The following is a 27,235-nucleotide window of genomic DNA, read 5'->3' as shown; positions in this document are numbered from 1 at the left end:
CTGATATTGTAGGCTTCAGTAAACAGATATGTTTTCAAATGTTTTTTGAATTCTTTTGTATTTTGAGTTAATCTAATTTCTTCCGGGATAGAGTTCTAGAGTCGGGGACCTACAACTGAAAGCGCTCGTTCACGTGTCATATCAAGTCTTAGCAATGATTTGAAAAGAAATGGCGAATAAAACAGAAAATGTCATATTGCTCATATATCGAACTTTGGTGCGAATGCACTTTAAGTATTGAGGGTAGTTCTGGTTATCCTATTTCAGGAAAGACACAACAGAATTGGAAAAGGTGCAGAGGAAGGTGACAAAAATGATAAAAGGGGATGGATCTCTCCTATGAAGAGAAGCTATGGAGAATAGGGCTCTTCAGCTTGGAAAAGAGACAGCTGGGAGGGGATATGATAGAAGTTTATAAAATCATGAGTGGGGTAGAATCTGTAAATAAAGGATGGCTATATGCCCTTTAAAATAATACTAAAACAAAGGAACACTCCATGAAACTTACAACCAGCAGATTCAAAACAAATCATAGGAAATACTTTTTCATTTGTCTTACTATCAAGTTATAGAATCTGTTGTGATAGGATGTGATCAAGGCAGCTATCTTAGCAAGGTTAAAAAGACAAGTTCCTGGAGGAAAAGTCCATAATACATTAGCCAGGCACTGCTATTCCTGGGAGTGAGAACAGGAATTAGATCTACTTTATGGGATCTGTCAGGTACTTGCAATTAGGGATGTGCATTCATTTAAAATGAAATAGACAATTTCAAAGACGTCTAATATATTTCATTTTGTTGGAACCATGAAACAAAAGAAAAACACCAAAATGTCGTTCATGCACACTGAATCCAGTTAGTGAGCTCTAACAGAGCTTAATGCACATTAACCACAAAATTAGGGAAAAATGAAAAAAAAACAAACAAACAATGAACCATTTTAAAAAATGAAATCAAGCGAAAAATGACATGAAACAAAACCAAAACAAACTTCCCCTCCCCACTGCATACCCCTACTTGTGATCTATTTTGGTCACTATCGGAGACAGGATGCTAGGCTTGATGGAACTTAGTCTTATCCAGCATAACAATTCTTATGTTCCTCAAATCATTGTCTAATTGTTTGCATAGCAATACAAAACAAATTGGGATCACTAATTAGGAGGATCTTTTTACCATAAATTTTAGTTCAAAAAACACAAAAAACATTTGAGTGATATTTCAACCCACTTTACTGTTCTATCCTTATATCTATTTATTTATGTATCTACCTTAAGTAAGCAAATAGGCTCATTACTTGATAAATCATTTTCACAAAACCTACTGCAAATGATTTACAGATCATGAGGTATGATATATTAATCAGCAATTGCAATCTATCAGGATGAGATTCTTTAGTGCAGGATTCTGGTAGCTCTATTGGTTCTAGAGAAGATTAAAATCTTAATAGTTTGTGATTAAGGATATGCAGGCGGCATTTTTTTTCTTTTCTTTCTTTTATGCTTTTTTGTTTTTTTCATTTAGCTTTTTTTGGTTTAGTCGGTAATAATATAAGAAGTTACCATACTGGATCGGACCAAGGGTCCATCAAGCCCAGCATCCTGTTTCCAACAGTGGCCAATCCAGGCCACTGTTGGAAACAGTGGTATTTTTTAAATTGTTTTTTCAGTGCCTGCTATTGGCAGCGGGCACTAACACATGGCCGCTAATCCTGCCTTCCACACGTCTGCCAATTAAATTTATAAACAAAAGGCCCATTGAGCTAGCCCCAACTCCCTCCCCTCTCAGGAACCTTCCTGCATCTGACCCCCATAACTGATTTACTTGGGGTCCAAAGAAAGCAGGAATGGTTTCCAGTCACTCTCGCCCAGCTGGTGTCACATTTCATAATGATGCTGACCTCGGATCAGCTGCTGACAATTCTGAGTATAGTACTAATGGGGCAGGAACAACTGGGGATTGCTCTTTCCCCCTTTGAATTCTACGACGTCAGCTATGGGGAGGATGTGGGGGGAGGGGAATAGTGGGAAGCTCTTTTTGGTTTTTTAAATTAGCTGGTAGGTTTAGTCGACAGGAGTGGGGGTAGGACTGGTTACTATTGTAAATGAAACAAAAGAAAAATCAATGAAATTTTGTTTTTATTACGTTTCAGTTGCAAAACAAAACAGGAGATGTCATTTGATACTTCCTGTTTTTTTTTTTTTTAAATGGAAGCAGATCCCTAGTTATATTACCTTTTGTTGGAGCAACATGAAAAGATGTTAACATATCTGAACTTCTGAGACTCAAACCCAGACAAATCATCAACATGAGCTGAGAGCTCCATAAAGCACAAATCTGAAACTAGTTAATCATTTTGTCTGGATAGCAAGAATCCATTGAGATCCAGAGTCACCTACTTTTGTATTAGAGAATATCGCAAGATAATTCTAATACTAGCAGTATCATGATTGCTAGACCCTTGCGCTATGAACACTCGCTATCCTGCAAAGGTCCCATGCTGCTAAAGTATAATTAACAGTAGTTACTATGCTACTGATGTCCAGTGGGACAGGGATATCTTCCAGGACACATGTCAAGTTCTTAGGAAAGGTTTTAAGACAAAGGCTGATCCAGATGTGCATGCGGTCCCACTGAGTCTAGATAAATGTTGAAATGAAATAAGCAAAAGGGCAGGAATGGAGACTCATTGGTAACTAATTGCTTGCTAATGGTTAACTGCTGACAAAACATTTTACTCCTTATGCCTTTGTTTTATGTAAAGCAGTATAGTAACGTACATCACTATCAAGCCACAGATAGATGCTCTCTGTGAAAGTGCTGAAGTATTTAATGAGTGCTTAAAATGTTAAGAGCGATGGCAAAGTTATAAGGCTAAGATCTGGTGCTTTCATAACACTAAGGAGATGAAGTCTTAAATGTTTTCCACAGCTGTAGTCACAAGTCTAAGGAATAGATGGAAACCAGGGGTAGTTTGGATTGTAGAGTAAAACAAGAAGCTGATGTTCCTAAGTCTCATACTGTGAACTTTGTGTCTGGCAGAACAGCTCAGAGTCATTAGGTCTGCATCCTGTGTTGACAGGAAGTCAGAAGATAGGTTTGCAGTCACGCTTCTTACATCCTAGTCAAATCATCTCTCAGATTCCTCCCACTAATGGAGCCCCTTCAAGATTTTTTTTTCTCTTTATATTATTCCCTGTTCTTTAATTTGTTGGCTTTTGTCAAACTTGGAGAGATTTTAAAGTTGAACTTTCACTGCAACACAAATTAACTTTACACTAAAGCTATGAAGTGACTGGTGCATTCATATCTGGCAAAACATGGTTAATGTAATGAAACCTTAAGAATGCCCGTGCACTTCTCTAACCTCTTCTTCCCAAAAGTCCAGTCTAACAGAAGAGTGCACTAGGTTAAAAGATGAGATAAATTAAGTTGTACTAGGACTTGCTTCAATACAATCCATCTCAATATGATTATAGTGGTCAGACTTATTAGCCCTGAGATGTACAGTACTGTGCAATCATTAATTTGCTTGCTGGTACAAGTACATGGGGGACAGCTTTCATTATAATCGTTTCTTGATCTATTTGTTGTTATCACATTTTTTTCTCTCTCTGAATTGATTTTCCTCAGTAAATATAATACAGCTGAACCACATCTCTTTGCATAACCAGGGCCACACCTTTCCAGTAAAGCATTCCCTTGATCACTGAGATGTCAAACAGTTAACATCTATGAACGAAGGATGATTGGGAGTCAGTGGAGTTGTCACAAGCAAATTCTCTGCCAGCTTGTACACTGCCTGTATCTAGGGATCTAGCCAGGCAACCAAGGAGTTAGCTGGCTAGTCCCCTGGGGTGAAAATTGTACCCTGCATAGCAGCCAAAAGTGCATGCGTACTTTCACCATGTGCACACTTTTAGCTAGATTTAAAAGTGGCCTTCCTAGGGGTATGGTTAGGTTGGGGGAGAAAATTACGTGCATGGAACTGAATTTTCAAATCTAAGCACTTGGTTTTGCGTCGCTCCTCCACACACACAAACAGCAGGGGCAAAGTACGTAGCAACTTTTGTATCCACATACTGTATGTATAAGCACATTTACAAAGAGAAACTCCCCAGAGAGGTTCTCCCTGAACATTTGATGAAAAATGCCTTAATGCTAGGTTACTTTGTGAAATTTGTCGCTCTCATGTATATTGGATATTCTTATGAAAGCAATTACATTCTTAGAATGAAAAATAATATGAAACATGTTAGTCACTTGAATTAAAGATCAGAAATGTTGAATATGTATTTAACAGCAGTCTGTTCTTTACTGTTTATTTTTTTAGATTCCACGTGAAACCCTGATTCCAGATCAGAAGACAATAATCTGGGATAGCAGAAAAGGTTTCATAATTCCAAAGCCAACATACAAGTTTGTTGGGTTACTGAGCTGCGAAACAACTGTGAATGGACATGTGCACAGTACAAAATATATAACACATCGGCAAGGTGAGTGACATTGCATCACCATGTAGCAATGGATGAAATATTTGCCTGCTATAATTTGTCATTAGCTATTATCACACTTACAGCACACAGTTTGGATTAAATATTCATGAAGCATATGTTAAGATTTTGCTCAGTGATTTATGGAGAAAACTCGGAATTTGCAGACACCAGTTGACGTCCCTTCTTCGCCACTCACTCTGAAATCATGATCAAGTCATGAGTTCCTGGTGCTGAAACTTAAGACACAAGGCTCTTTGGAAAGTGGATATAGTAACCATGTGAAATATCTTGTAACAGCATTTTGAACATATATACCACTGTATAATATAAATAATAAATACTATTGCCACTAATATTTGCCAGCAGGTTAGTGGCAATAATTTGGGGTTATCATATGAAGCTGAAGGGAGGGAGACTCAAAAGGAATATGAGAAAATACTTTTTCATTGAGAGAGTGGTGGACACCTGGAACAGACTTCCAGTGGAAGTTGTAGGAGCCAAACAGGTGGCAGAATTCAAATATGCATGCAATACCACAAAGTGACCTTCGTGGCAGGGGAAAGAAAGGAGAAGGCCACAGTAGGCATACAAGGTCTAGTATTACAATGCCTCTCTTTCTATTTTTCAGAACAAACCCAACAAATCAGAATAGATTCCAACAAATTTAAATGGGCAAAAATGTCATCTGGTGTGCCACAGGGCTCCGCTCTTTCATTAGTTTTCTTATTATATACATGACTCCACGCTGTAAAATGTTAGCATGTCTGTGGGTAAATTACAAACTGTATGCAGATGATACTACCGATCTTGTTTCACTATGCATAAATTCAGTCAGTCGTTGGCTTGGGCTCAATATTAACAAAACTGAAATCTTGTTATTGTCTGGAACGAAATCCTCATCTTCCAATATTCCAAAATACATAGTTTTTCAAGGCATTTCTCTTCTGTTTGTGCATACGGCAGAAATCTTGGAGTCTTGCTTGACTCAAGTCTCTCAATGCACCAACATATTTCCAAAGTAGTTTCCTCGACTTTTTACAAATTGCACATAATAAAAAATGTTCAGACCCCTTCCTGTATGACAAGATTTTCATCTAGTACTCCAGTCTCTAATCTTAAATCAGTTAGACTATTGTAATTCACTTTACCTTGGACTTCCAGCAACTACCTTTCACCCATTGGAAATGATCCAGATTGTTGCTGCCAGAATTTTGATTTGTACTGTTTAATCTTCACTGGTTAACTATTCCATATAGAATAAAGTACAAAATCATAATCATCATTTACAACTTGATTCAGAAAGATTCATCTATTTAGCTAATTGCTGCTCTACACCTCCATAAGCCTGCTAGGCAGTTGAGGTCCTCAACAAAAAAACCTCCTGGAAGTCCCAGTCGTTAAAATTGCCAGGCTCGAAGTTACTTGAAAAAGAGCATTTTCTGTGGCAGGTCAACTTCTGTGGAACTCCTTCCCAGACACCCTCATTGATATTTCATGAAAAAAGCATTTAAAAAGACCCTAAAACCTTCTTGTTTACTAAGTTGTACAATCTGACCAGTTAGACATCTCCTCCCTCTCCATCAGGCCATGATTATATTGTTACTGTATTTGACCATTTATGTTATTTTTTTAAATATGAGGTTTTATTAACTATGTAAGCCGCATTGTGTAACAATAGAGGGTGCGGGTTAGAAATATTTTAAAATAAATTAATGAAAAAATAAAAATTTCTGATAGCTCAGTAGGCAGGTACAAATGGGCAGACTGGGTGGACCAAGTGTTCCTTTTCTGCCAACATGTTCAATGTTTCTATAAAATTTTTCAAGACATGGGGGAGTGGAGGAGTAGCCTAGTGGTTAGAGCAGTGAGCTATGAACCAGGAAACCAGGGTTTGAGTCCTGCTGTTGCTCCTTGTGACCTTGGGTAAGTCACTTTACCCTCCATTGCCTCAGGTACAAACTTAGATTATAAGACCTCTGGAGATAGGGAAATACCTATAGTATCTGAATGTAATCCACTTTGAAGCACTGTGAAAAGTGGAATATAAATCTAAATAAATAAATAAATGTTCTATGATGGTTATAGCTATCAAACTATTTTTTTTTGTAATTCTTTTATTTAATCAACAAATGCTAATTCAGTGAAATGGAAATCTGTTTTCCTTCTTTTTTTTATTTTCCATGTGTAGTTCATGAAGTCCGTGATGTCCAACTCAATGTGTCAAATACAATCAAGTTGCTGAGAGGAGAAACTCTTGCTATTAATTGTACTGTCACTGCAAACTGGAACACACGAGTTTACATAAACTGGAGCTTTCCTGGTGAAGTAAGTGTTTTAACCTTCTTGTTCACTGTTTTTTTTTTCCTAGCAAGTGCTAGATTCTTTCTTGGGTGATTAGGCCCTTTTATAACTTTTTAAAAACTATTGATTTGTTTGCAAAATTGATATCCACCATAATTGAAATAAAATGTAATAGCTGTAATTGTTGCTGTTATGTGTAGTAATCTGTTTTTATCTTTTATACCTCTTTTAAATATTTTTAACTATTTGGCATAATATTTGCTTGTTACTTCTATGTAAAAAACTTCAGATTGTAGCTCCTACTGCCACTGTAAATCATATGAGCATCACAGCCTGGCCCAAACTATAAGACCATAAGAACATAAGAACATGCCATACTGGGTCAGACCAAGGGTCCATCAAGCCCAGCATCCTGTTTCCAACAGTGGCCAATCCAGGCCATAACAACCTGGCAAGTACCTGGCCAGTCCAGGTCATAAGACAGTGGCCAATCCAGGCCATAAGAACCTGGCAGGTACCCAAAAACTAAATCTATTCCATGTTACTGTTGCTAGTAATAGCAGTGGCTATTTTCTAAGTCAACTTAATTAATAGCAGGTAATGGACCTCTCCTCCAAGAACTTATCCAATCCTTTTTTAAACACAGCTATGTGTGCAGCTGAAAGTCAGCAGTATACCTGTGCTTCATTCACAAGAAAAGCCAATATTGACTAATTAGACTGGCCGGTCTGGGTCAATATTTAGCCAATGTTTTCAGAATATCAACCACCTCATTAAGATGAGCCTGGCCCATCGTTTTATATAAGAAAGAACCTTGCCTGACCTGTCTGTGGCTCAGCGACAGTGCTTTGTCACCTGGGTTTGATTTCTGGACCAGAACTCTGCTTCCTGGTCCCGTCGGGGTTAGGGATGCTGTGGAGGCAGTACTCACAGCCACTGGGAGGAAAGGAGTCATAATCATCACACAACAGTGATAACTAGTGGCTAGACTTAGGGACCATGATTGCAGGGCTGGGTTTTTTTAGTTAGGTATGACCCAGGGGTGGAGGGTAGGAAAATATCAGCCCAGGGGATTTTTTTTTTTAACAGGTGATTCAATTGCCCAAAAGCACACCAAGCTGACCCTAGAGGGGTACATGATGTGACCTGGAACACATACGCCTCTGCTGTCAAGACTTGAGCCAAAAAATCTCCAACTCCAGGGATACTCATCCCTTCCTCAATCTCACACTTGCCTTCACCCAATCCTCAAATTCCTACTTTAATTCGCCCCCCCCCCCCCATCCCAGCTTTTTTTTTTTTTTGCAGGTAACCTTAACTTACCTACAGGCCGATACCGATACAGTACAAAAAAGCTCCACCGGAGTGCACTGTTAGCCCGAGTTTGGACGCACGTTTTCGACGCGCTAGCTTTGCCCCTTATACAGTAAGGTGTAATGGCGCGTCGAAAACGCGTGTCCAACCCCCCCCCCCCAAAACTAATAGCACCCCCCCCCCAAAACTAATAGCTCCCGCAACATGCAAATGCATGTTGCGGGCGCTATTAGTTATTCCCGCGCAATACAGAAAGTAAAATGTGCAGCCCAGCAGCACATTTTACTTTCAGAAATTAATGCCTGCCCAAAGGCAGGAGTTAATTTCAGCCAGCACCGGGAAAGTGTACAGAAAGGCAGAAAAAACTGCTTTTCTGTACACCCTCTGACTTAATATCAAACTGATAGCTATCATACCGATATTACGTCTGAGGCCCCAAAATTAAAAAAAACTTAAAAATTAAAAAAAAATAAAAAATTTAATTGGCTGGCGGCCCGTGGGTCGGAAGATGGATGCTCCATTTAGCCGGCATCCGTTTTCCGAACCCTTGGCTGTCAGCGGGCTCGAGAACCAACGCCGGCAAATTTGAGCGTCGGCTGTCAAACCTGCTGACAGCCGCCGCTCCTGTCAAAAAGGAGGTGCTAGGGACGCGCTAGTGTCCCTAGCGCCTCTTTTTACCGCGGGCCCTCATTTGCATGCGGGCCGATACTAAATCACACGCACAGGAGAGTGGCCTGTCGCGCGTCAGGAGAACAGGAACTTGCCGGCTCTCCCGCACTTTTTTCTGTATCGGCCCGCTACAGGCACTTATACATTCAGCTGCTGGCTCTGCAGCACTTTGTTGTCCTGGTGATAGTGGGAGAGCTGCAATGTGATGGTCCCAGCAGGTCCCTCTCCCCATCTCAGCTTTTTTTAAAAACTTTACTGGATTCACTGAAGCGAAAAAAAAACCTCAGTTTCTTGTGCCAGGGCAGTGCTGTTTTCAGTCACAGTGCTGCCTGCCAGTGCTTGCACAACCTCACTTTCCCTTCTTCCATCTCTGAGGCTACAGGCAGTCAGTTTCAACCAGATTGAAACAGTGCTCTGTTACTGTAGGACTGGCAATAGACTGCTTTTTTTCTCCCTAGGAAGGGCCCTGGGGCTGAGAGCTCACCCACAGACCAATAGAGTAAAGGTCACGGGAGAGCGGGCGCTTGCCCGCTCTCCCGGCGCGCGCACAGGCCACTCTCCTGTGCATGCGATTCTGGGCAGACATACATGCAAATTAGGGCCCGCGGTAAAAAGAGGCGTGTCCCTAGCACCTCTTTTTTGATGGAAGCGGCGGCTGTCAGCGAGTTTGACAGCCGATGCTCAATTTTTCCGGTGTCGGTTCTCAAACCCGCTGACAGCCACGGGTTCGGAAACCGGACGCCGGCAAAATTGAGCGTCCGGTTTTCAACCCGCGAGCTGCGGACCAATTTTAAATTTTTTTTTAAAATTATTTTAAACTTTTGGGACCTCCGACTTAATATCGCCATGATATTAAGTCGGAGGGTGTACAAAAAAGCAGTTTTTACTGCTTTTCTGTACACTTCCCCAGCGCCGGCAGAAATTAACGCCTACCTTTGGGTTGGCGCTAATTTCTGAAAGTAAATGTGCAGAGCGCACTGTACTTTATCGGCCCGACAGTAAAAAAAAAAAAAAAAAGGAGGTGGGAGAGACAGGAAGGCGGGCAGGGGCGAGGACACTGCAGCTCTGACTGGAGCATCAAAGAGAGGCAGGCCAAAGGCAGGCAGTGCTCTGACTGGAAAACTGAGCAGTGTTTATTTTTTTCAGATATATGCAGCAGGCAGTGGTCATCATGGTGCTGGCTTACCTGCAACAAGCACCAGTCTGCCTTTGCTCCCTCCGAAATTGAAGCCCAGCACGTCTGTACACAAAGACAAGGAGCTAACTGCTAGTGTAGCTGAGCCACAAAGAAAGCAGAGGAGTCTGACAGGAAATGACACGTGACCAACCTAACCGGCCCACCGGGGCATGCCCGATCCCCCAGTAGGCCAATCCACCCTTGCTATCTTATGGCTAAAGTCGGGATCCACGGTTCGAAGGCACATTGCATCTTGATAGAAAAGCTGACCAATGGAATGGATTTTTCCTGGTCTAGGCTTCTGGTCTGTTTGGCCTGTTGGGTCTTGTGCAAGGATAACTGGAAAACTATAGTAGGACAAGCAAAGTTGTTGGTTTTGTTTTGCTTTGTTTTACTTTATTCAGTTTTTGTTTTGTTGTTGATTTGATTTGATTTATTAGGAACTAAGTAAAAACAAAGTGAAAAGAAAAAGAGAGAAAAAAATACAAGAGAAAAAACAAAAAGAAAGAAAGGGCCTTTTCCCCTTGCTGAAAGTACACAGCACCACTGACATTTAAAAACTGAAAACTGCCATCCGAGCAATCCTCGGTAGCTTCTTCCATTTTCAAAATTGGCCCTGAAGCTGGCACCATTTTGTAGTATGGCCAGTGTCATGTTGAAAATGGGATCCAGCGGGGAATCATCCCTATCTCATTTCAACATTAGTGAAGCCCATGGATAACGCATAATGCATAAGGTTGTACTCTGCATAGAATGAGTGTGTCATTTTGTATGTTGTAAATAAAAGTTTTATATTAAATTAAGGATCCCTGGTACATGGCCCCCCAGCCAAGGGTGGTTATTACAATGACTGAGCCTGGTGAGTTGGGAGGGAAGACAGATTAGGGGAAAATATCCCCAAGCTCTTTGTGAATGAAGGCTCAATGGTGCCAGATCTCAGCCCCCGATCTGATTAAACTAGGAAGCCCCAAGAAGCAGTAGGAAACTGCCAAGCCTAAAATCAAAGAAACATCAATTTACTTGATTTTTTTGAGGGTGTAAATAAACATCCAGATAAAGATGAGACAGTTGATACAGTGTATTTTAATTTTTAGGAGGCATTTGACAAAATCCCTCATAAAAGAGTCCTCAGGAAATTGAGAGGCCATGGGATAGGACGCAGTGTCTTATTGTGGATTGGTAACTGGATAAAAGGAAACAGAGAGTAGGACTAAATGGTCAGTTTTCTGAATGGTGAAACATCATTAGTGGAATGCCCCAGAGGGCTGAATTGGGGAGCTGTGCTATTTAGCATATTCATAAATGATCTAGAGAAAGGAACGATGAGTGAGGTGATCAAATTTTCAGATGACACAAAATTGTCTTGAGTCGTTAAAATGGCAGTGGGTTGTGAAGAACTGCAGAAGGACCTTGTGAGACTTAGGAGACCAGGCTTCTGAAGGGCAGATGAAATTTAACGTGGACATGTGCAAAGTCCTACACATAAGGAAAAACAATCCTAGCTACAGGTACCATGTTAGGAGTCACCACCCAGGAAAAGGACCCTGAAATCCTTGTGGACAACACCTTGAAATCTTTGACTCTGTGCGGTGACAGTGATCAAAAAGGCAAATAGAATGTTAGGAATTATTTGGAAAGGAATAGAGAATAAAACTGAGAATATTATAGTGCCTTTTTATAGATCCACAGTACAACCACATTTTGAGTATTGTGTGCAGTGTGGTCGCCCCATCTCAAAAACGACATAGCGGACATAGGAAAGGCAGGGCCGATGCTAGCTTTTTTTCTGTCCAGTGCGAACAATTGCTGTGCTGCCCCTCCCCCCCCGTCATTCATTCTCCCCAGCTCCCTTCAGTGATACAAACTTTAAAAACTGACACCATCCCTCCCCCCTCCCCCCTCCCCCCCCCAATCCATGGCTGGGGCAAGGGTATTAGGTGCCCTAGGCGAACCTTATAGCCTTGCACAATGCCTCTTCCCCAATCCACACACACAGTTAAGAGTTATGAATTTATAGTTTACATGAAAAATATCAAAATACAGTATTCTGAGGTAAAAATATCATTTACATTATATTTACATGCACTGCTGTGAAGCCAACCAGAAATTCCTGCAAAAAAGACAATTGGAACCCATATGTTATTAGGCCTATTGTGATGTGTGTTGGGTGTGGGATTGACCCTCTGAAAGCCTGAATACACTTCCTATTAGGAAAAGGCCTCACCTCAGTCACACATGCAGAACATAAACAGACCCTCACCAAATACAGAATAGAGCAACCATTAAGCAAAATACAAACATGCACACAAAAACTGAAGTGGAAACCCTAAGAAGCCAGACACTCTATGTAGTGCAACAATGAAAAACAGAACCAGCATCATTCCTCAAACATCAAACAATAAAATCAAGAAATTAAATAAATATATAATCATACTACTGAAAACATACTAATAATATTATTTCAAAAAAGCTGATGAATAAAGATCAAATAATTAAAAACTCATATACACGGTTTTTTTTTAAATGTCCCAAACACCAATAAAGTATTTCAAAACAGCAGACACATCAAATAACACCTGAAAAATAAAACTAAAAGGATTTTAAAAAATTCACACTCTCCATTCATGCAACTTTGGTTTCCAGTCACCCTGATATTATTGTTGATTAGTGAGATTGGATGCACAAACTTTCTCCTCTCTTTCTTATATATACACACACCATACACATACACTCCCTCTCAGACAAACCTGCAGGCGTCTTCAGCTCTTCTTTGGTTGGAATCTACCAGCGGTGTCAAGCCCTCATCTTCATTTCAGTTGTTGGCAGGTTGGAATCCACCTGCAGCACCCATTCTCTCTCTCTCTCTGTCACACAGACGCACACACACACCGCAGGCAGCTCCCATTCTCTCTCTCTCTCTCTCTCTCTCACACACTTACACACAGAAAACAGAACACTCAGGATGGAAGTCTCCCGTTCTCTTTTTCTCTCTCTCTCTCTCTTATACTCACACCCCCCCCAGACAAACTCCCATTTACACCCACACACCCCATGCAGGCTCCCATTCACATCTATCCAAATCCTAGGCAGGCTTTCATTCTCACACACACATTCCCTGCCCATCCGAGGAAGGCTCCCATGTATGCTTGTGTGTGCACACACACATGCACACCCTCACACATCCCAGGCAGGCTCCTATTCACAAACTCATCCCAGGCAGCCTTTCATTCACTCACACACACATGCAGACCAGGCAGTCAGGGTCCACGGGTCATTCCTTCTCCACTGCTGCTGCCAGTCTGTGCCTTCTTCTTTGTGGAGAGCAGCCGTTCTGTGACTCCTCTTCATTTGCTGGCCCCGAAGTAATTCAACACTCGCTGTGCTAGCACTTCCTGTATTCTCATCTCATGTATCGCGAGATGAGCTTACAGGAAGTGCTAGCACCGCGAATGTTGAATACTGTGAGGCCAGCACATGAGGAGGAGCTGCCGGACAGGATTCTTCTTCTGCTGTGGTCTCCTGCTTCTTCTGCCGCCGGTGGGATCAGGTTCACCGGTGGTACCACGGGCCTCCTCCTCTTCTACTGCTGGTGGGATCGGGTCCACTAGGGGCAAGACAGGCCTCTCCCTGCTCCCGACGTCGTCCCACCAAATGTGTCGCCCTGTGCAATCGCACAGTTTTCACACTCGCTGGTGCCGAGCGTGAGGAAAGGTATAGACAAGAGCGACAAAAATGATAAAGGGAATGGAAATACTCCCTTATGAAGAAAAGCTAAACAAATTAGTGCTCTTTAGCTTGGAAAAGAACCAGCTGAGAGGGAATATGAGTGGAATTTATTAAATCATGAGTGGGGCACATTGGGAATGGTTATTTACCCTTTTAAACAACACAAGGACTAAGGAACACTCCATGAAACTTGCAACCGGCAGATTTAAAACAAATTGTAGGAAGTATTTTTTCACGTGGTGCACAATCAGTCTATGGAATCTGTTACTGGAGGAAGTGGTCAAGGCAACTAACATAGTAGGGTTCAAAAAGGGATTGGACAAGTTCCAGAAGGAAAATTCCATAAACAGTTATTAGGTAGACAGATTGAGTGAGATATAAGAAACAGATCAACTACTGGACAGGATGCTGGGCCTTATAGACCGTGGGCTGACCCAGCATGCCATGTCTTATTTTCTTATGTTCTTTATTCATTACTCATTGGGAAATTCTATATAAAAAAAATGTTAAAATTCAGCAAAACCTCGCAAACATTGGCCTAGATTTGTCATTCCACTATGAATATAGCGGAATGAAGAGCCACAACCAGAAAAAGGTCAAGGAGGCTATAGTGTGCACCTGGCTGCATCGCGGAGGTGTGTTTTTGCCTGCCGCCATTTCGGCCGCAGCACACACCATTGCCCCCATAGCGCCCCTGCAAAAGGTGTAGCTATTTCCGGTGCTACTGCTGGCGATAATGTGTAAAATCATTATCGCCCGCAGTGCTACCAGGCCCAAAATGTTGTTAAACCCACCCAAACCCATCCCTAACCCCTCCCCTTTCCCTCATTTTAATTTTAACGTCATGATGTGCGTTAGAGCGTGCGTTAGGGTGGTATTGCACTCGATAAGGCCTAAAGCATGCGATAACGGCCCATCACATTTTGAAAAATGGCCCTGATTATTTTCAAAATAACACAATGTAATCACTGTCTGAGTAATTAATTTAAAATGCAATACAAGAAAAAAGTTATTAATCAGATACAGAATAAAAAAATGTTATGCAGAATTCTCTCAGGAGTCCGGTAAAGGTACATCATAAGGCCCAGCTTCCTCACCCCCTGCTCTATCCTCCACCTCTCCAGGCTCAAACCTCCTCATTTCTCTTTCGCATACCTCCCCCCATCTTTCTAACTCAGGCTTGACTGCCCTTCACAAGAGTAAAGCCTCAACTCTTTCTCTCCCAGATTCAACCACCCATAGCTCTTGCGTATTCTTCACCTTGGACAGTCACCCCTCCCAGGCTCTCTCTCTCTCCCTTCCAGGTTTGATCCCCCTCCTACAACTTTCTTTCCACCTCCCAACTCTCCCTCCCTCCCCAAGGATCCAGGACATTTTAAAAGAAAACACAATATGGAATTTCAAACATCATACCTTAAGATTTTTAAATCATGGAAGCTATTTTGTGAAATATAGAATCCTTATATTAAGTGTCTGAAGAAACTCAAAACCAGACTACAATTCAAGTGAGTGAGATTTCTTTGAAAAGTACCGTAAATCATTTTGTTATTATAATCTACATAGTTATTCAACCGTTGTGCCTTTAAGTGCTGTATTTATATGATCAGGATCAGTAATGTTCTAATGCTCCTTTTCTATAGTCATGTGTAGTTTGTGATTTGTTGGGGTGTTAATAGGGAAAGGTTATTGTCTTTTCTCTGGTTAACATATATTAATGGTTTTGTGAATTTAATGAAGAGATTATTAAAAAAAAAATCATCCAAGAAGGCCAGCCTCCTGACCAGCAGGGAACAGCCAGCAGCTTCAGAGCCTACTAAGGCGAGCTTGAGTCTGATGGCCAGTGGGGAGAGGAACGGGAGAGACAGATGAGCATCAGAATTGTGAAGGCAGTAATTGGAAGGCTGCCTTCACAATTCCAGGGTGTTAAAGGAATTAACTGAAAATAGCCTCCTACAAAAATACCCAAACATTTTAATGTTTTTTTCATATATATGGCATTTACAAAACAAAACCAGGCCTCCGGCGACCCTGATTGGGCCTTCCCAGCCAAAATACAGCCCAGGCTATGCCTGGCGCTAAGGCCTAGCCCTGGTGCCTAGACCTAAGTAAGGCCCAACACTGAGGCAATCTGTGTGTCACTGCTGGCACTAAAGAGATCGTAGGCCGGCCCTCATTCCAGCCCCCACTTACCCTGTTTCCTGGGTCCAGCAGGTAAAATGACAGGAACAATGTTTAGCTGCTCCTATCCAGTTCCCGACACTTTTAATATGGCACCATCCACCTGGAGGATGGCACTGAAGTAAAGCTGCTACGGCACCTTCTACCTTTGCGGCCAGTGCTATTTTGATCTATGCTTATACATTTCTAGAGCCTTACATCGAAATGGCACCAGTTGCACCAGAGGAAGGAGCTAAAGTGATATCATTTTGGCACCTTCCTCTAGGTGGATGGCATGATTTTTAAAGCTCTGAAAGCTGGGCAGGAGTGTCTAGGTATATTGCTCCTGCCCTTCCACCAGCTGGACATGTGAAGCGAGGTAAGTGGGATCAGGATGGTGGCTCTTCAGCTCCAGTAATGACACATGGGGACGGCACTGGCTGGGCCTTAGCCTTGGTGCTGGACCTGGCCTGGGCCTTGGCACCAGAGCCAGGCTTTGGCAGAGGGCTGGACCTCAGTGCCGGGCAAAAGGCAAATTTTTGGCCTGGGAAGGACCAATCAGGGCCATTGGAAGCCCCCTTTAAAAAAAAAAAAAAAAAAAAAAATCAGTCTTTTCTTTTTGTTTTGCTTTCAGGGTTTCTTATTTTTTTAATGTTTTCTTCGGTTTGGCAAACGAACCAAACTGAAAAACAAACAAAACAAACTGAATACCCCCCCCCCCCCCCACACACACACACACACCCACACACCAAAAAAAGAACCAAACTGAAAATGTTGGGCCTGCACATTCTTAGTGGCCAGTAGAGTTTAAACAAAATAACACAACTACATGCTGAAGGAAACATCTCCTTTCTGCTCACCTCCAACAGGCCAATACTATTGCCTCTCTGCTCTTTGGCTGCCTAGGCGGATACTCCAACCACTACTTCCTCTAATCCCTACCAACGTTTGCCTGATAATTAGAAAAATCTGCAGGAATGGGGAATTCTGTACAAATTCTGTTGCACGGAATTCCTGCAGGAGTAATCCATCAGGCTCAAAGTTCTTCTCCTAACTTGTAACATTTTGTCCTTCTCAAATCTGGTAGCCATTTTATCTGTTCATCTTTTCCCTATGCTTCTCAAGTTCTTTATTTTTTTTTTCTTTCAAAAATAGAATCCACTAAGAATTAGGATTGAAAATCATCTCTTCCCTTGCATTGCAGTATTATTTAGTGTGTGTGTGCAGTGGATTGTCATGCTTTAGGAGAACAAAGTGAATGAAAGAGCATTGCCATTTGCTCATTATTCTGTTATGTTGAATAATTAAGAATGCTATATTGAATCCTTTCATCTTTGAAAAGTTTTGTCCTGGTGTTGATAGTGCAATAGAAATTCATCACCCGGTGCCAGGCAGGAGCTGTCTTGTGTAACAAAACATCCTTTCAGTAAGCATTCTGCACATTTATTTCAAAGCCTGCCAAACAGTGGCTGTAGCATGTTTAGGTAAGATAGTACATTTTAGATGGCCAAAATCTCATTTGTTAAGCATCTCATGAGCAATTTTCTTCCACTGGATGACATCAAGGATAATCTTGTGCCTTTTTTTTTTTATTGTGGTCAAAATTAAAGCACTGTTGCAAATGTTTGTCATTTCTGACATAGCTGCTAGGGAGTCAGCATTTAGCATATAAGAATTTTGACTTTAGTTTGGCGGTCTGCAGCTTTTGTTTCTTTCATGTCAGGATGATTTATGTCATAGATTCAGGCCATGACCTTTTATTAGCTTAATCAACGTGCCCAATTAAAAACTTAAATTATCGTCAAATTTGTGTTACACAGATCAGTATAGTGACCTATAACAGTTGTATTGTATTCCAGTTTTTCAAAGGTGTTGCCGTTTGTATAAATTCCAAAATTGAGCAATCAGTCTACAATAGGTTATATTTTTCATGCATGTACACCTCAGTTGATGGTTCTACTCAATTTCAAAATATAATACAAGAGACAAAATAGGAATTCATCCCCACCCTGTATGTATTAGTAGGTGCTGACTTATAGCATATTCATATTAGGGATGCATCAGTCTTCTATGACCAATTTGAATCTAGATTCATTTACATGGATAATCAGAAATAACTTTCACCCAGTTCAAATCTGACTTTATTTTATAGAAAAACTCCAGATTTCCTAAAATGGGTTTAGATATTTGTGAATATTTTCAGATTCAAACTATTCAAAGTGTTCAGTGGTTGTGGAAATCTTTGAATACGTCAAATATGTGTTAGATTCTAGTTGCATGAGATAAAGTCAGGAACTTACTTTAGCCCGTTTCTTTTTACTTCTCCCTGGCTTGTAGGTTAAAACTTAGCGTTGCTTCTCATTTCTGACATTCAAGGACTGTAATACTGTCAGGGAAAAAGTTTGACTTCTTTGATGTATTTTGCTTCAATACTGATTTATTTGACAAAATCATTTAATTTTTCTTTTCATTCTAGATAGCTATGAGGGCTAATATAACCCGCCGAATTAATCAACATACAGTGAATGCAAACATATTCTACAGCATTCTTGTCATTGACAGAGTGCAAGTCAGTGACAAAGGAGAATATACCTGTCATGTGGAAAGTGGACCATTGAAGCGATCTGTGAACACAACAGTTGACATTTATGGTAAGAAACATTCTTTCAAAAACACATTTGTTAAGAGTTTGAGTAATGCCAGCAATTGCAAAGAGCTTAGTTAGAGACACTTAGGTTTCATCCCTACACATGCACAGTGAAAGGGTCCTCACCTCTTCAGGGGACCAGTGTTCTAAGTCATGCTACAAATGGTGCTATGTACTAAAAGGGCTGCCATCCATGTGTAGTAGTAAATTTACTCTGAACGTGTTATCTAGATAAATTTACTGTTTGGCACCCTATCAGTTAACTATGGGGAGGAGGCAGTGCTCTAGGGTTCCCCCTGAGGCCACCTACCCTTCTCTGATCCTCGTTCCCCACCTCACACCCACTGAGGTACCAGTTTCTCCCCCTCAACTTACAACCATACGCGCGTTGCTTCCGCAGATTATAAAATAGCGCCTTATACACGTAAATGGTGGCCACACCCCAGAACGCCCCTTTTTTTTATATGAGCAAATTTGTCCACGCACTATTACTAGTAAGTGTATGTTCAAGGTTTATAAAATAACACTTACACAAATATCTGCTATTTGCGCATGCATGTGCTCATATCTACATGTGCAACTCTTTTAAAATTCACCTTTAAGTGTACAAGCGTGTAATTTTACGCACATATCGGTCACACAACTTTCTAAAGGACCATTTCTGTGGCTAAATCACTATTTTATCCACAGAAGTCTCTATGACAATTATCCTCCCTATGTAATATATGCTACTTTTGATAATGAATATTATAATTTGTCTGAGATAAAATCTGAATGTTTTCTTAGTCTCATCATAAACATAGCAAATTTCTGTCATTTTCAGATATTTTCAGAAATAGTTGAATTGCAAGTGTAAGGTATACTCCATTTTCTCTGGTCAAACACTAGGGGATCTTTACCATCCGTGGAGACTATCTCCAAGATTTTCTTTTTCCCGCCCGGGGTGCTGGGTTTGATAAAGCTCAGGCTATAAAACCCTTGTCTGAGCACGAGCAGTTGTGGTTGGATGTAGTTTCTATTTTGGGAGAAGAAGGAGAGTTTGTCTGGTGGATCACAGTAGGCCCCCAGTCTGCACCACTGGGATAAGCAAGTACAGTAGTCCTGCTAGAGCCTTTCCAGACCTGCAGAGTAGTGCCTTGGCAAGAAGAGATCAGAAGAAAAGATTTTTGTCTTGTAAGAAGGTGGGTTCTGTTTTGACCTTCTCTCACTTTTGGAGGGTTTTCCTCCCTTGCTTGAGGGTAGGATTAAGCTCTGTGCCCAGTTAAATCAGACTCTGCAGTTGCCTGGGAACCACTTTGCTGTGTGGAGTAAATGGAGAGGAAGTCAGGTCTAGGACAGTTAGTTGGTCCCTGGGGATTTTGGGTGGTCCCTGCATTCTGATATAGCCAAAGAGGGGGGTTACACATGCTGTGTTTAACTATAAAACTGGGATCCTGTATTTTCTAGCTTACTGTTCTTTTTTTCCCTCCGTTTTTCTCTTTTTATCCAGGGTACTCTCAGTTCTTATGACCCCTTTGTGGTTACTTTAAATCTAGGCATTATTCTGGACTTTTCTTTTCTCTCTCTTTTTTCTCTCCAAGTGTAGCTTCTTGCCTTATCATTTGCCCTTGCCTAATCTGCTTATGTTATCTCTCCTTATAAAGACTTTCTCCATTGCTTTCCTTTTATGTACAGGATTAAGTTGAAGGATAGAGCACCACTGTCTATTCTGACTTCCATTCTTCTAGCACACCTTATCTTCAGTCTTACATCTCCCACATGTTTCAACCTGTTCTCACTGTTCAGTCCCCCTCTTGGCCTACTAATCCAACATTTCTTGAATTATTTGTCCTCTCCTCCTGGCTCATTGCTTCAGACTTGTCGATCAATATTCCCTTCTATGCCAGTTCTACCCTTATGCATTTTCTAGAGATCGCTGATATCTCATCTTTGTGTTTCCTGTTTCTTCCATTTTCACTTTCTTTTACCCTAGTTACTACTGTGCTAAAAACTCAAAATGACTACTACTTCTCATTATCCCCTCTTCTCAGCAGCTTCCTGGGCCTCCATTGATCATTCTCCTCACTTTATTATTCCTTTATTATTGCTTCATATTGCTTGAACCACTTGCTTGTGCTGGTTTTCAACTAGAGGTGAACTAGGTTTGTCATTTTAGTCAAAGGCTCTCTGTACAGAGAGCGATTTAAGATTTTAGCACCGCTATGCACTGTTGGTGAAACCACCCTCTCTCCCATCTCTCATAAAATCATACAACAGGGGTGTTGAAGGTCTAAGGCACAACCCCACAGTTTCTTGTGGCAGCTTAAGATTAGATTTTTTGAGGAGAAGATATGACTGGGGATGGGAGGGGGAGGGCGAAGAGTGAAAAGGAAAAAGGGTTGGGGATAGGGAGAGGAGAGAGAGGCCATCCTCTGGTCCTGATCCCCCTTGCATTCCCTTTCTAAATCCCTCCCCCCCCCCCAATCTGACATATGCAAACATACGCATGCACATACCAATCCCTTCTCTCTCACACGCAAACACTGCCCCTTCAACAATTCCCCTCTCTCTTCTACACAGAGAAATGCCCCCATCTGATCCCATCTCCTTCCTCAGTCACTGACCTCACCCCCTACAAAGATTCTCCACTCAGTTCCTCTTAACCTCCCCACGATGATCCCCTTTTGCTCCCTCTGCTCCAGGCTCACTCCCTTCCTTCTTATCCCTGAATTAAGGAGCAGAGTCTTTGCTCTGCTCTGTTTGCTCCAGGCCCAGCCCTTCCCCTTCCTCTTCCTTTCCTGTTGTCTGGGATGGGAGGGGCTGGGTCAGGATACAGAGGACTGTTCTAGGCAGCAAATCTTCAGCCAGCCTGTTGCCCCCGGATGTTTGCTACCCTAGGCACAAGTCTAGTGTGCCTATTGACAAATCCAAGACTGTCTCTATATGCAAAATAATAAAATTTAAGGATACATTGTAAATCTGAATTTCCTCTTTATTTGAAATTCTAGTTATTATTTTTATTGATTAAACAGCTTCTCATAGGTCTAACTGGTTCTTGGCTTGGGGCCGCTGTGTTATCACAGTATTCGTTTCAATTTTAAGAATGTTCCAGGTCTAAACAGTTTTGAGAATCTTTTCAATTTACTATTGCATTAAGTGGCTGAATAAAATATGTTCCAAAGAACGTTCGTTTTTTTTTCTTTTTATATTTCCTTTGTCCATGATATCAGAATTGATCCTTGACTTATCCTGTTTAATGAGCTTGTCCCTGGGCCCCCGTTACTATTGTTTTACATAAAAAATGATTTATTATTCAGAATCATTAGTTTCTCCTTTGTGCAGCTGACACAGTTATAAGCGAAACCAAATCATCTGCCAGTTGAATGGCTCCTGTTTTCTGTGTAAGTTAACCTTATAAAAGTACAAGTCCCTCATTCCCCATTTGGGACACTAAGATCTGTGGAATGGAGCAGGTGCTAGAAATAGTTCCTGTTCAGACAAGGAACTCGGACTACTTCCTTTCCTCCTCTTTTCCATTGGCAGTCAATGTAGCAGATTTATGTTTATAAGAGTATATCACTTACCTTTTAAAGCTGGCAGAATCTCTTTTCTTTTTTTGGGATTCTCCCATGCATTTGAAATTACTCTTAAATTCATAAAATGCCTCCCTGGCACCGTTTAAGAAGAGCTCTCATGCCCTTGCAAAAGGCCTCTGCAGCATCCTGCCATGTGAGAGAGCCTGTCTGACTGCATGATCCATTACAAGGCAAAGAAAATACATTTCTGATTAAACAGATTGAAAGTGAAGCTTTGTAGTTGCTGATATTCTCATTGGGTGCCAAGCGATGGCAGTAGTGATGTCATCTCATGTGCGCTGTACTGTGTCCAGGCCCGGAGCAACTGGTCTGCACACTATGGGGTAGATTTTAAAAGCCCTGTTTGTGTAAATCCAGCACTTGCGCGCCTAAAGCCCCGGGACACGTGTAAGTCCCGGGGCTTTGCTTGGGGGGTGTGTCAAGGGCAGCGCGGCATTCAGGGGCGTTTCTGGGACCGCCGGTGGTCCGATTTCGGAGCGGCCTCAGAGGGAACGGAGGCAGGCTGCGTGGCTCAGTGCGCGCAGGCTGCCGATTTTGCGCAGCCTTGCGCACGCCGACCCCGGATTTTAAAAGATAAGCGCGGCTACACGCGTATCTTTTAAAATCTGGCGTACTTTTAAAAAATCTGCCACTATGCATTTGTCTGGGGTAGCACACCCGGGGAAGTGGCAGCAGCAGGAGAGGCTGCTTGCGAAACCTAACTTGCCAGCAGCTGAAAATAAGGAGAGGCTGCGGGGCTGCCGGCAGAGCCCAAATGGCAGGCGGCTGAAAAAGAAAAGAGGTGATAGGCTGCCAGCGGAGAACGACCCCCTGGTGGCTGAAAATGAGGATAGGCCATGCAGTATTTCCTCTAAGTTGCACGTGTGGGCGCACAGCTTTCTGCCCCTCCCCCCAAAACAGAGTAGGAAGGCTGGCAGGGCCAAAGCAAAATTGAGCCCAGAAGGGGCCATGGTGGAGTTCATCCCACCACGGCCCAAAGTGAGATAGAAGCTAACAGGAGCCATGGTAGAGCTCATCCCTCTGTGGCCTGAAGAGAAGAAGTCGAGTGTATGTGTGTGTGAAAGCCTGTGTGCATATGTATGTGTGTGTCTATGTGAGAACCTGTATGTATGTATATGTGTGTGTCTGTGTGGGAGCCTATGTATGTGTATGTGTGTGTGAAAGCTATATGTGTGAAAGCGTGTGTTTGTGTGTTTGTGTGTTGTGTGTGTCTATATGTGTCTGTGTTAGAGACTGTGTATGTGTGTGAAAGAAAGCTTATATCTGTATGTGTGTCTGTGAGAGAGCCTGTGTGTGTGTCTGTGTAAGCTTGTATGTGTGTGTGTGCCTGTGTAAGAGCCTGTGTGCGTGTCTGTGTGAATGCCTGTGTGTTTGTCTGTATGAGAGCCTTTGTGTGTGTGTGTGTGTGTGTGTGTGAAAACATTAGTATGTGTGTCTGTGTAAGAGTCTGTGTGTGTGTGTGTCTGTGTGAGAGCCTGTGTGCATGTATGTTTGTATGTGTTCATGTGTATACCTGTACCTATGAGATCCTATGTGTCACATATAAGCTCTCACAGGCATGCACACACACACACATACACACACACACATAATGTGTCTGAGAGGGAGAGAGAGCCTGTGCATGTGAGAGAGAGGGAGTGTGTGTGAATGCAAAGGCATGTATATGAGAAAAGGAGTGTGTGAGAGAATGAATGTGTTATTGTGTGTGTGAAAGAGAAGATAAAGTTTATTCGGCCCTACTTCCCCCAATCCACAACAATCTCAGGGTGATTGGAAATCAAAAGATCCCAGATATGGAGAGCAGGAGATTTTTAAATCCTTATTAATATTAATTATTGGATGTAATTTGATGTTTCTGCTGTTTTGAAATATGTTATTGTTTTTTGGGAAATAGAACATTTTTTTAATTATTGGATTTATTTATTCATCAGATGTTTTGAAATATTTAATGGTGTTTGTATTCTATTCATTAACTGGTTCGAAATATTTTTTTGTTTTTATGACTATGGTTTTACTATTATGATTGATGTTTTGTATTTCTTGATTATATTGTTTAATGTTTTATGAACAATGGTACTGTTTCTGTTTTTCCATTGTTGCTCTGCATATAGAGACTGGTTTGTGGTGGATTCCACTTCAGTTCTTCTCTGCACATTTCAATTTATTCTTTCTAGTTACTTCTGCCGAACACCAGTTGAATGCATAGAGTCCCAATCTGATTACTGATTCATTCTTCATATTGCCACATATAGAAGCATGAAAGGTTAGGATAAAGCCAGAAGGATTTTTGCCAGTGATACAAATGGGAGACTTCTCCCACAAGCAAATTTGTAAAAGATTCTAAATAAAGATAGGAGAATTTCTCTGACTTGATTCAAGTTCAGGATTCAATCTCCAAATGTTTGCCTTGAATTTGCATAGGTAATTGGAGTTGGCTTCCACTTGGTTCAAATCTGGATTTAGTCAGATTGTTTTGGTTTCTACACATACTGCATTTTCAAATAAGGACGTGCTCCAGCAAATCTTCAACATTTCAGTTTTAAGCATGATTGTATGACTATTCACATTTGAACCGAGTAAATTCAAAGATTGGAGTTGAACTGGAAATTTATTTGAGCAGATTCATGGTCAGTCCAGCAGGACTCAGATCATCCATACTCTTTTCCGTGGTTCTTATGTACATCTGAGTTTATATTGCATGCGATAGGAAAAGGGGTGTGTTTTATGATAATAGGCAGTTTATCACAATTTGCATTAATACCTATGGGGACCATGTGTGAGAGAGAGAGAGAGAGAGAGAGAGAGAGAGAGAGAATCTAGCCATGATGCCCTCACACTAGATTGGTATTTATATCTCTATGGGAGGCCCACCTAGTCACTCGAGGTGAGGTTTAGGTATTAGTGTAGGGGTTAGGGGCCACTTTCACATTCAAAGTGAGACATACAAACAGAACAGTGCTCTCTTGTGAAGATTTGATGACCTTCAGAGTGAGGAACTCACTCAAAGATGAGATTTGTGCAATGTTCTCTCAACCTAGCTTGATGTTACTCAGGTAGAGAGTCCATCAAGCTAGGTTGAGAGAACATTGCACAAATCTCATCTTTGGATGAGTTTCCTCACTCCGAAGGTCATCAAATCTTCACAAGAGAGCACTGTTCTGTTTGTATGTCTCACTTTGAATGTGAAAGTGGCCCCTCACCCCTACACTAATACCTAAACCTCACCTCGAGTGACTAGGTGGGCCTTCCATAGAGATATAAATACCCCTCTAGTGTGAGGGTATCATGGCTAGGTGCTATCTCTCTCTCTCTCCCTCTCCCTCTCCCTCTCAATCCTCTCATTTGCATCATACCAAACATTATGTTGCTTTTGCATGCGAAAACGCCATAAAGCACTTTGTTAAATGACCCCCTTAGTTTGAACTGGTTCATCCTTTTCTAGTTTGAAGATATGGTACCCAACATGTCTATAATGTATTTGTTTTCATTTATCTGGAGTTGTTTTTCATGGTTATGGGCTTTTCTGATCAAGAAGGAATTGAACTGTGTGAGCCTTAGAATATATTCTAAATGTTTATTTTGAACCTGAGCTTAGCTGGATGTGGTTGAACTGATCCACTGATGGTTTTACTTCCTTACAGAGACTTGTTCAGTAAGATCTTATATTCCTTTGCATATAAAAAAAATCCCTTAGTGCACTTGTTCATAATTCTTTTTTTTTCTTTTTCAAGAAAAAGCATTTATTACTGTGAAGCCTCGAAAACAGCAAAGCATGCTGGAAGTTATGGCCGGCAAGAAGTCCTATCATATTGCAGTGAAAGTAAAAGCATTTCCCTTACCGGAGGTTATATGGTAAGATTACTGTCCTTTTCATATAGATACGGTTTATGTGGCTCTTCCATTTAAAAGAGGATTTTTCAATAATGGTTTCCATTTTAAGTTCCCTGTCAAGTACTGGTGTGAGATGTTGTGAAACATTAAAATTATACTAGGTTGTTCTAGGCAATCCTCAACTTATAGTCACAATAATAATGGCATGAAAGAGCAAGAGGGGCCAAGGTTTGCACACAGTGTTTGAAATATCACCAAGATAGTTTTCCTTTTGAACATCAGATTACAAATGCCAAATTTTAAGAAGAAACATTACCAGTGTTCTTAAATGCTACTGGTTTAAAAGTGCCTCGTGTTAAACTGCATTGCTAGAATAATTGGCTCTCTTTAGCAGCTGAGGTTATCTAGAGAGGGCCATAGACAGTCGAGCTTTCTACTTCAGAGACTACTGTAATCTCAATGGTTAATGTGTTTCTGCTATTGCCCGGAAAATGAGAAGTTCTCTGTTTTATTATACTGTTCCTTCTTGCCCTTTTCTTTTGCCTGAATCTCTGAATACTTTTGCCCTACACATTTCATTGCTCCATACTTAAAGGCAAATTTTAAAAGCCCAATGGGCACCAAAGTCGGGAGATATGCGCAGAAGGTGGGCCGGCAGGTGCCGTGCAGATCTTAAAAGGTAAAAACATTTTTTGGGAAAAGGAGGCGGGGCATGGGCATGTTCTGGGTGAGGAATGGCATTCCTAGATTTGTTAATATAACCAGCACATAGCATTTACATGCACAAGCACGCACCGGGGTCCCCTACCACTTAACTTTACTTCTGCTATGGATGGCGCGTAAGTCATGAAACAATAAAAACTAGGCTTCTCAGTAGGGTTTTAAGGGTTGGGGCTAACAGGGTAAAAGGGAGGCTATTTAACTAGGAGGGTTAGAAAGTCCTATCCTTTATGTGGGTGAACTGGGAATGAACTGGGGAAACTGGTAATTGCACTGGTGCATGTATCTACTAAAATTCCCCAACTTACGTGGTGGCATTTGTGTGCACATGCACTCGTCTATAGAAAATTATGCACACAAGTATGTGCATACAGCCTATTTTATACCATGTGCGCATACACGCATATATGTGTGCCTATGCTGCTGTTTAAAAGTTACCATCATATGCCCATGCCCATAATGTAGAACATCTCGTGACCCTCAGAACTTTCCTGAAAACTGTTACTTGAACCAATTGCAGTCAGGAGGTTGCAGGGGAAAATGACTTGGTTTAAAAAAAAAAACTAAAGGAAGCCCATTTCCCAAAGAGTTTCATTCACCCCAGTTTCAGAACTGGTGAAAC

General features: G+C 41.4%; 1 protein-coding gene across 2 annotated transcripts in view; it reads left to right on the top strand.

Annotated features, from left to right (window-relative positions):
* FLT1 (fms related tyrosine kinase 1) overlaps positions 1 to 27,235 on the top strand; it is a 379,855-nt gene that overhangs the window by 107,229 nt on the left and 245,391 nt on the right. For both annotated transcript variants that reach the window (XM_029602609.1, XM_029602608.1), the window contains exons 5-8: positions 4,334 to 4,496; positions 6,685 to 6,821; positions 18,317 to 18,491; positions 25,794 to 25,914. In XM_029602609.1, the coding sequence (XP_029458469.1) occupies positions 4,334 to 4,496; positions 6,685 to 6,821; positions 18,317 to 18,491; positions 25,794 to 25,914 (596 nt within the window). The remainder of the gene's footprint in view (positions 1 to 4,333; positions 4,497 to 6,684; positions 6,822 to 18,316; positions 18,492 to 25,793; positions 25,915 to 27,235) is intronic.

The sequence above is a fragment of the Rhinatrema bivittatum genome, chromosome 5 (assembly GCF_901001135.1).
Source record: "Rhinatrema bivittatum chromosome 5, aRhiBiv1.1, whole genome shotgun sequence".
Lineage (NCBI taxonomy): Eukaryota > Metazoa > Chordata > Amphibia > Gymnophiona > Rhinatrematidae > Rhinatrema > Rhinatrema bivittatum.
This window is presented reverse-complemented; position numbering and strand designations above follow the sequence as displayed.